The sequence below is a fragment of the Falco biarmicus genome, chromosome 1 (assembly GCF_023638135.1).
Source record: "Falco biarmicus isolate bFalBia1 chromosome 1, bFalBia1.pri, whole genome shotgun sequence".
Taxonomy (NCBI): domain Eukaryota; kingdom Metazoa; phylum Chordata; class Aves; order Falconiformes; family Falconidae; genus Falco; species Falco biarmicus.
The window spans coordinates 112218145-112229138 of NC_079288.1; the positions used below are offsets into that span (position 1 = coordinate 112218145).

The 10994-nt window shown below is 43.1% G+C and overlaps 1 protein-coding gene across 1 annotated transcript in view; it reads right to left on the reverse strand.

Moving 5' to 3' along the window:
• Positions 1-10493, reverse strand: part of ARHGAP10 (Rho GTPase activating protein 10) — a 154850-nt gene extending 144357 nt beyond the window's left edge. Inside the window, exon 1 of the mRNA XM_056361295.1 lies at positions 10156-10493. Coding sequence (XP_056217270.1) covers positions 10156-10309 — 154 coding nt within the window. The 5' untranslated portion in view covers positions 10310-10493. The remainder of the gene's footprint in view (positions 1-10155) is intronic.
• Between the last annotated feature and the right edge of the window lie 501 nt (positions 10494-10994).

Sequence of the window (10994 nt, forward strand, 5' to 3'; positions counted from 1 at the left end):
ATCATTTCTGTTGTATCACAAAGCTACATTTGCAAAATATTTGCATTTAGGACCGTAGCTTGAAGGACTTCTACTTCTCAAATACACACATTGAAACTCATTTTCTGCTAGGTCAATCATCATGACTACTAGGCCAGATATAGATATAGACACAACTCTTCTCATGGGTCTTCCAAGCTGTATTACTTCTCAAGTAATGAGATATCAGCCCTCCAGGAAGGCATTTCCAGTCCTCAGCTCCCTCAAAGCAGGTTACAGTACTTGAGCACTACCTAGAGATAACAGCCAACAGTTCCTCAGGTGCTTGAGCTCTGCAACAGCTGGATGAGTCTTTCCAAGACAAAAAACACATTTCAGCTCTTCTTAAACCATGGCATCCTGTCTTACCTAGGCTCAAGTCTCCTTCGATTTTTCTCTAGGCCCTCAGCAGAGTTCATCTGAGCAGAGGGCCAAGTTCCTACACATGAGATTCAAGGGCGTAACACACACGTTTCCTTAGTTCATTACATTAACTACACAAAAATTTCGGCTGAATGTCTGGAGCTTAGCCCCATTTCTCCATAAAACACTGCAAAAGACTGCAGTAAGAGGAGAGAAACAGGTGCCAACAATAAATTTTAATGCTTGACTAGCTCACTCCCTACCCCCCCAAGGAGGGCAGCCTTCCCTGTCAGGTGCAACCCTACAGAAGCCCACAGGAAAAGCAGCAATGGTGTTGGTAGACACACAGATGTGTTTTGTACAAAAAAAATGTTTTTTAATTGTCCATAGAACAGAGGAGTGTTTGCAATTCTTTTTAGCATTAGATTCTTCTAGAAGTAAAAAAAATAAATTATGCAATGCATGCAGGTAGTTTTTTGGTTTTTTTTTTAAAGTGTTGAATCTGCTGGAGCACAGTAACAGCTAAGCAAGAGGCACAACAGAAATTTGAAACTGTGCGTTTTGAAATGACTGAAAGCATGAAGGAAAATGAGGCATAATAAAAGTACAGTAATATTACCACAGAGCAAGAGTGTTTTAGAGCAGACTGGAAGAAAGTCAGCTTTGTTCCAGAAAAGCTTACAGGCTAAGAAGTTGAATGGACAAAAGCTTTGGAGAAACAATGATTTGGCTTGTAACTGAGCCTGTCAATTGGACCAGACCTTTTCAAAGAGAAAGCATACAACCTGATATTTTAACAGGAATAAGGTATTGACAATGTAAATTATACTGTTTTGTTCTCGAAGCACTGATGCGTTTCAAAGGCTGAAACTAAGCAGCGTTCACAGTCTCTTAACCCACATAAGCTACAAACCCAACCTGTGACAGATTTCTAAGAACAGTGACCCACTACCAAAATGGCATTTTGAACAGGTTTTCTCAAGTCCTTGGTGGCCTGGCAGCATGCTCCCTCCACCTGTTTTGCAAGATGGTGGGATTTTTATTTTTTTTTTAAGAAGCATTTTTTATGTAATCATATTTTCACTTAAATCTGCTGCAAGTTTCCTTACCAACTTTGGTTTGTTCCATCATACCTACATTCAAATATTATACTTTTTAAAGCGTGCAACTCTTTATGCATGCTTGACAAAAACACAGATTCAACACAAAAATAAGGTGCTCTCCCTCCCCTTGGGAAGACAGCCCAACTTTTGAAATTTAAGGCTGAAATGCCGCAAGTGCAACACAAGCCTCAGACTCTTTACCATGAATTTATTCATTGCTTCTAAGCTCACTTGCACCAGTTTAATGGAGGAAATGGATAAATTTCAAAACTGAAAAACACTCACCAGCAACAAAGTAGCTAAGAACCTACTCCCAACCACCACACACTGTACAACTGTCCTCCAAGGCCCAGATTCAATTCACAGTCCTGAACAGTTTTACCCTGGATACTCAATTTTCTTTGCCAAATTAAACAAAGCCTTTTTCTCCTCTTCAAGGACGTGCAGTTCCAACCAGCCAGGTGCACATATAAAAGCTGGAGAGAACTAAGGGAAGCTGTAACAACCAGATTTATTGAGAGGCAAAGCCTTCTCTCTAATTTACCTAATGGGCTGATAACCCCCATATGCCCAGTCCTCTCAACTAAATAGGCAACAGCAGGACATTTATTCAAAGGTGTGGGCAGTAGTAAAACCACAACCTGTTTAATAACACTGTGACTTTCCATCTCTGTAGATTATTTTTCCCTCCCAATGCTCCCTTCCTACAGAGGACAACCCCATCATGAACAGTTTACAGGAACTTCTGATTTAGCCTTGGCCTGTGATGGCCACATTGCTTCTGAAGGCCTGGATGTTTTCTCTCTATTTTTATCCTGAAAGATGAGCAAATGCACAGGAGGAAAAAGAACAATAAGGGGAGGAAACAAAAACAGCTGGAGTAAAAGGCATTCACAAGTAACAGGGTTGGCTGCAAGAAGCTCTGTCCATAGGTGCAAGTAGGTACGGAAGAATGACAACATGACATTGAGGTTGTCTGCCGACAATTGCATAAAACATCTGTTTAGAAAAAGAATTTGAGGATAGCTTAAACTCAGACACAGACTTCCCTTTCCAGTATCTTTCTTCCCAGTGAAATATCTAAACATGCACTTTGGATAGCTGGCATACATCAATCACAGACGCATAACATGGGGCATTTTAAATTGCAGCCACTGTAGCTGCCCTTTCTTCTATCAAAGTTACACTGAAAGAGCACAGCCTCCACAGGAGCTGCTGGGATGGAGCACATGTGCCTACCTCAACTCACTGCAAAATACAATGGTTAGTTCAAACCCGGTAAAGTAGGTGGGTTTGACTTAGCAATGAGACAGATTTTGGGTGCTGATTAAAATCGACAACTACAGTAAGTGGCAGCAACCACCAGCAGAGAGAGATGTAAATTCCCTAAACAGTTTCTTAAACTATTCTGCCAATATGTGCCCAAACTCATTTGATCGTATATTTTACGCTCATTCAATATTCCAGAAAAGTATTCAACCGCTCAAAGTTTCTTAATTTGCCAACTCAAAAACATGAAGACTTTTAAAAGATAATCAAAACACTGAGCAGGTCATTAATATCTCAAGAACAACTGTCTTAGAACAACAGCAAATCTGGTCGAGAAACTCAGAAAAGTGGCATTAGATCCAAAAGAAAACCCCATCAGCCATAAGCAAGACACAAAAATTATCTCAAAAAGCCATAACGCACCCTTATCAAAACATATTGCCAAGATTCACACACTGAGGTCTATCTCCCTCAAATAGCCAAGCCCCTGTTTTTTAAGTCAACATGTTAAGCACCACAGTAGTGACTGAAGTTGGTATTGTAAAACAAAGGCGCTAAAGCCAATGTAAAATATATACATTAATTATGTTATGTTAGAAAACAGCTGAAAAAGAGAAGTATAGGGATGCAGCTCTTCTGTGCTGTTTCAAAACACATTTCCAAGCACTCTGTGTCCAAAGTGAGCCCAGAGCACCTGGCCTGTATGCTGCTCCCCTTGCTGTACACCGGGGGTGGGGGTGGGAAACTATAGCACTCCAGAACAGACCATCTCCCCTCCCTGTCCCCTTACAAAAAAATCTGTGCCGATCATAAAGAGACATTATGCCTTACTAAAGACTATCAAGTTGACTTTAGACTGACTTGAGAACCGATACTGGTGTCATAAGCTCTGCTTGTTAAAATTTGCAATGTTTTTGTAATAAAGAGCTGGCAAGCCTAGGAAAATTTTAGGAACAGCATACACCTGGCAGCCTTAGCAATGGGTCTATTTATTTAATTGCAAGCAGGTGTTTGCACTTTACAGACTGTAGGGCAAATCTTCCCTTCTTCCCAACTCCTAAAAGTCAGTATTATGATTCTAAAAGCCTTATCATTAAAAAAGAAAAACATCAGGAAAAAACTTCCCCACATGAGCCACCAGACAACTTCTCCAAAAATTACAAGCCATTCTACTTACTTCTAGTTTTCGTTCTGAAGACTGGCAATGACATTAATCACTGATGTCCTCTTCAACAACCACACCGTTTATCTAAAGCTGAAAAATTACTTATTTCCCCAAAACAAAAATCACTCCAACAATAGCCTGTCAGGTGTCTTAGCACTGAAAAAATCCATGTAAATTCATGTAAATTCACATTTTCTGAAATCCCATCTTCTAGTTCACTAGCACAATGCTCTACTTTTATTACAGAAAAAAAATGAACAGTGGAACATCTTCAGGACAAAGAAGATAATGAAGCTAGTTAGTAATCCAAGCTGAAAAGACATGATTCAAGATGACAAACTGGCATCCTTCACAGAATGAGCTTGACACTTTTTTATAGCTACTGACACAGTAATGAATGCTTTACTTCGGGTGGAGTTAAATGCAATGCTCTGTATTTTCTTAAAAGAAAGCACTTCCCTGATCCTTATACAGAAGCAACTTTATCTACAAGCAGCAAAAAAAGAAAAAAGTACTGTCTTGGTTAATTAGGCCCTAGCTGTGGCAATTATCTTGAAAGGAAGGGAAAAGCAATGTTATATTACATTATTATAAGCAGTTGTTTCTTAAGAGAAAGCTGTATCAGATGTACCCCAAAGTACCCATTTGCCTCAGCTTTCTCACATTTCCATTACTGAGCTGAATTCCAACAGAAAGGCTTTTTTTAAAAAGGTATGTACTGCTCAGTAGCCTTTACCATACAGGATCTAGCGCTGCCCTAGTAGTAATTTTTATCTGACTGCGCCCTAGCAGAGTATATTTCAAATTAACTATCAGTGTATTCACTTAGAGCATTTATTTGGTTACTGTTATCACACCTAAATCATGCCTTATAACAGAAGTAAAGCTCATTTTTAGGTGCTAACTAAAAACTAAAACAGCTTTCTAAAATGCTAAATGTGAAGATTTATTAATTCATAGCTCTCACTGAATACAGGGTGCAGGATGAATTAATCAAAGATACAGTCCTAATTAATCACTGCTGATTTAGGAAACTTTGCACACAAGTTCAACTGAGACCCCCTCACAATATTCCCCACTTCCTCTGCCTCCTCCCCCTCTAGTTAAATAAAAATGACATTATGTCTTTGGATTCTTTTGAAATCTTTGGTCAACATCCATTTCTTCTCTATAAGTTATTAGTATGTCCTATATTAACTGTTTTACTTTACTTCTTTAACATGTATTGGAGAGTCAGTAGAAAAACATTTTTGTTGCAGAAAATTCCTAAGGCTTTGAGAGCTGGCACACATCATACCTTCAGCTAAGTGGTTTCATAAGTGCAGATTATACTAAGGGAAGCTTAAAAAAAATGGACAATTAGTGCTTAAGAAAACAAAGCACCGTGGCTCAAGTGATCTGAGTGGCTTTTATGCTGTGTAATTATGTGGATTACAACAGCCTTTACAGTTACATAATAATACCCATACGGATTCAGACCAAAAGCCTACCTAGACCAGTGTCTGAGAGGTCAGCTACCACCCCACACTAAAAGAACTGGCCAAGGAAAAAAAATAGGGGTTTGGCCAACTCAGACATCAGACTGGGTCTTGGGTTTGGATTAGGTTCTTCAGTTAACTTTGTTAAAGGAAAAACAGCCTATTCTACTAGGTCAGAGACGGGATTGGGAATGGCTTTATTCCCATTGCCAACAACACTTCCTCTCTGCTTAACTTTTTGATGGCAAACTTGTAAAACAATGAGTGACTAATAACACCTCAGAGGAAAAGAAAGAATTCACTAATATTTTTTTTTCTCATGAATGCAAAAATACTCCCTGCAGTAAGCCAACATTCTTCAGTAACGTTTATCAGTAACTCTTTATATTCCAACAAACTCTACAGATAAAAGAAAATTAGTTCTTGTTTTGTATTCTGTCTGGAGAGTGCAAGGAATAACTCTTCCATAAAAAACATAAAACAAAAATAGCAATAAAAAACAGCCACCAGAAGCCTGAGCATGCTGAGCTGCCTGCAGTGACCTGCAGTGGACAGCGAGGATGCCTGTTTTCCTCCTCTGCTGCACCAAATACAATGGTCAAGACCTCACAGAGCTGAGCTCATGACCCAAAACCTCAGGGTACAGGGGAAATTATCCTGCTCTCAGCTGAAACAGACAGCAACATAATGAGGGACAGGCCTGCCCCAGTGAAAAACCCCACAATAGGGCTGCGGAGTAGCAAGTTGCTCAGGGTGGAAGCAGAGGAAGGCTGCTGCTCAGCACTTAGCACAAGTGATAAGACTATTTGAATACTGTGGTGTCCACATGGCAGTAGATGGTCCTGACTTGATGAAAGGTTTTATGATGCATTTTAACTGAGAAGCCCATGTGGGGCAGTCAAGGCTTCCCTTAGATGGGCGCTGCATATGGACCAACTCTTGAAAGCCTCCTAAGGAACTCAACTTTTCTGTTTTCCCAGCTTCTCCATCTTTTGTCTTCATCAGCCCATCACAAAGTCCCTGCAGTTGACCCAAATGGAATTCTGCTCCGATTTGAGCCTAAATCCAAGAATGGGGAGGCTCTGCTTTCAGGACCCCATAATAACTGTGAGAATGGACTCACCAGTATCCTTTGCATATCCCCCATGAGATGCCCAGGGCAAGACCCCCACACTCATGCTGACTCTTCCCACTCTGTCCTGAGGTCTCATAAGAAGTGGCAGCTCCTGCTGTACATTTATGGAAAAGTCTCGCCTCCCAAAAAACAAATCTTCAAAAACCCCAAACAAAGCTCACATTCATGTCAATAGAACAACAGTTGGACCACCACAGGGAGAAGAATCAGAAGCAAATACATAGTATTTATCCATTGTATTCTTCACTTCTAACAACTTGTGTCTCATAGATTTTAAGAGCTCAGGACTAAACCTGTCAAGTTCCTTTCATATTTCAGAATAAGGATTCTCCTATCAGGCACCTTTAAATTTAGTTTCTCTCAACAGAAGAACAACTAACACCATCCAGAAGTTATTTATAAACTATTTTGAACATCACTTGTTTAACTGAACTGGAATCCCCTGAGAAATATTGCATTTCTATTTTTAAAGGCATATGCATATACTGCTCATATTTACTGATTGCCATCAGTAGAAAAAAAATGGTCTTTCTGTACTCCTTTTAAATACACTTCACCACCATAACAAAAGGAAGAGCCACCTATTGTTTATTCATTCTTCCAATATTGAGCTTGAAATAGACAACTCAGTGATTCAAACCATTACACAGGAAACGAGACAGCTTTGAGTCAGTCTTGTTTATCTTTCCATCAGATTCTTGAAACAACTGAAACTTAAAATTGTAAAGATACACTTGAAATATGCTTCATACTAAAAACTCAACAATTTAAGAATGCAAAACATCCTTCTTTTTTTCTCTTTTTTTTTTAAGCAGTATAGTCCTGTGCTATTTAAAAAATCAATTATTCCGAGTTTTAGGCAGAAAATATACTCCTGTACAACTCAAGAGACAAAAAGAAAGGAGCCAGAGAGGATCCACATCATGTTACTGGCTGCTCCTGGGAGACACTGATGACTCCTGTGATTAGAGGGGAGTGGCAGCAAGTATCTGCTTCCCACCCCTCAAGATGTAACCCAGTGCAGGCAGCATCAAAGTCATGTACAAGGCTGCATGTCAAGCAGGAAGTGGGATCTATACAGTCATATCAGTTATTCACACCTAGAGAATCCTCACAACATTTGTTGTAAGTCACTGCTTTACAAGTAAAATAACAAAAGCACCAAGGGAGGGAAATGCAGGCAGTCTCTATTGCAGTCACCTCATTTCCCAGAAATTTAAGAACAATGGTGTGCCTACTACATTTTATATTGCATAGCCCATTCAGAAAAGCTTATTATGCTCACATATCAATTAAACACATGTAAATTTCGTAGTCCGCCTGGTTCTAGAAACAGATAAATACCTTAGCTATTAAGATAACTTTTTTTTTTGTTCAAAAGACTAAAACAATTTTCAAAAAACTGTAATCAATTGTTGCCTAAGAAGCAGTCATTTAAGCCCTTGAAATGTCCTGCGTTATTATCAGACTCTCTAGATTGTGGAAAGCCAGTCTTTGTGCAGAAAATGCAGTTCTGACAGAAGTGAATAGCTAGCTCTGCGTCTAGACCACTTCTCGAGCTTGTTTTTTGGAACAAATATTAATCCCATCTGGTCTCCTGACAGTGTATTAATCAAGTGCCTCAAAGAATTCAGATGCTGATGTTTTCTTCTGAAAACACAAGGAGGACCAATACCATAGCCACTGGGGTTTTGACTCCTCCTTGTGTTTCCTCTGGTTCAATTTGTCTTTTAATGCCTGTTGAACAGTGGCACTGCCTCACCAGCAGCAGAGGAAGACAACTCAGCCTCAAACCTGTCACGCAGGGCACTAAAGAGGCAAGAGAACTGCAGAAAAATGAAATGCGTAAGGAAGGATCTAACATTTGTTTCCACTTCTCAAACAGGTATGTTGAAGCACAGATGTTTGTTAGAATAAGGTACAGCACCTAAACACAAGAAGAGAATTTTTGACTGTCATCTCAGAAAGGAAGGAATTGCTTCAGACCTCAACACCAGGCCGGATCTCCGATAGCTTCTCTAAATATTTCTAGGCTAGCCCTACCAGAGTACTTCATTAAGCACCCTCAAGCCAGGTAGCTCTACTTGGCACACTTACTCCCTTGGCTCCCACCACACACAGCTAAGTGCGCCAAGCACTGCACACCAAGCCAAAGTTATCAGCACAGGATTCTGATGTGGGTAGGAGGCTCAAATGAGTTATGGCTTTCCTCACCACTATCAGCTCCACACTTTCAAATTAAGTTCTGTACATGTAACCATACATGAGAAACTGAGGGTTTGGGTCAGTTGCCAAAATACTGTCTAGATGCTTGAGGAACAGAAGCGAAGTGGAATGATTTCCCTCTACCGTTCTTATCCAAGTTTAAGGAGACTTTTATACTTTGCACTCCAAGATCTGATGATTTATACTGACACTTAAAGTCACAGGTTTAAAACAATCCTCAAGGAACACAATTTGCAGTAACTAAATATTAACCGGCCAGAGAGTAAAAGTTACAAACAAGTGAAATATGATATGGCATTTTCTACCTTTTTTAACCCAGGCACATCAAACAGAGACAAAAATAGGGAAGAATATTTATTTGCACGAGTTATCTCTGTTTTTAAAACCCTTACCGTATCCAGGCAGCTGCACTGCCCAAACCATTGGCCAAATCCCTCTCAGTTTACTTTAAAGGAAACATCCTGAAAGCCTGGTTCCCTGCCTTCAGAAGTTTTCCATGATACCAAAGATGCAGTACATTTCTTGACAACACAGTGCCAGATCACTACATTAGTGTTTTATTTGAGTAATTGGTATAGCCAATCATTCTACCAGATATTTATGGGACTACACTACACTACTATATCTTAAGTTCAGTGGAAGAAATTATTACAATACTACACTAAGAACATGCATTAACATGGTCATTCAAAGAAATAACATTATTCCCACATAAACCACGGCATAACTAACCATATATAAATATATATATATACACATACATATTCAACGAGTAAAATGCAAAATTAAAAAATAGCATCACATGTTAAGAGGCCAAAGATGTAGAGATGGTAACTAGTGCCATCACTGCTGAACTGTAAGTCCAGTAATTCCTGAACGTACTTAAAATTTTGACAAAGGGGTATTTTCAGCAGCCTCTTCACAGACTTCAAATGCATATACACATCCATCGTTATGTTGAGACATGCAATTCCCAGACGCTCAGCTTGCAACGCACCGGTAAAACTTGAAACCAAGTCCTCTCAGCGGATTCAACACCGCAGCTCACTTCGGGCTCGGCACCGCCAAACACAGAAGCCAGGCCCGGCCAAGAGACCGGGCAAATTCAACAGGCGTTACGAAGTCTGGAGCTACCCGGCGCCGCTGCCGGCGCTATCCCTTATCCCCCCTCCGCGGCGAAGGGCTGGAGAGGAGCTATATGGCCACAGCGGCTGGTGGGGGACCCAAGGGAGAGGCTGGAGAAAGCCAGCGCAAAACTCACTGCAACAATAGCAAGCGCCGCCGGCTCAAAGGCGAAACCTCTCGGCGGCGGGCAAGCGGCTACAAGCGCCGGGCCCCGAGCCGCCAGCAGCCGCCCTCGCAGCCACCCGGCGTCTCTCCCCGCACCCCTCCACTCACTTTTGGTCGCGGCAATCAGGTTTTTCCCATCCTTGAGCAACTCCTTGATAAACTTATTGGTCTTCTCCAGCTCGGCCTCATGGGCTCTCACCCGCTCCCTGAACCAGGGGCTGTCCAGGTAGCAGTCGCTAAACTCCAGGGGCTGCAGCCCCATGGCTGCCGCTCCGCCAGTGCTCGCCTCCCCGCCAACCTCTCCCGGCTACGCCACAACAGCAGCGACCTCCGCGGCAGCCAAGGCGCAGCGAGCGGCCCCGCGGCGGTGGGGCGGCAGCGCGGCCACAAAGACAGAGCGGCGGCGGCTCCCCCCGCGCGGGGCTGGGCGCAGGCAAAGGCGAGGCGAGCGGAGCCGCCCTCCCCGCTGCGAGGGGCGGCGCGGCGCGGCCCGGCACAGCTCAGCTCGGCGCGGCAAGGGGGCGCTCCCGGCCCGGCAGCCCCACCGCCGCCGCCCGGGCCCGCCTCCCGGCCGCCCCGCCGCGGCGGTTACACAAGGCTGTGTGCCGGGGCACGCCTCAGCTCGCAGTTCCCTAGAACCGCCCGCTCGGCCCTTACGGGCATCCCCGGGCAGGTGCACCCCTACCAGCCGCTAGGCCCCCCAGGTAGAAGCCTCCCTTGTTCGGGGGCCGCTGCGAGGGGGCCCAGCAGGGCGGGTGCCATGGGCTGGGCGGGAGAGCCCGGACCGCAAACACAGCGGCTTGCCGCAACAAGCCGCGGGTTACCTGTCCCCATGTGGCAGGGCGGGGGGGGAGCACCGAGCCTGAGCCGCCGCGGGTGCGTGGTTCACCCCGCGGAACCGGCCGCGGGCGTTAGGAAGGGGCAGGGCGGCCGGCGGGCTCCCGGTC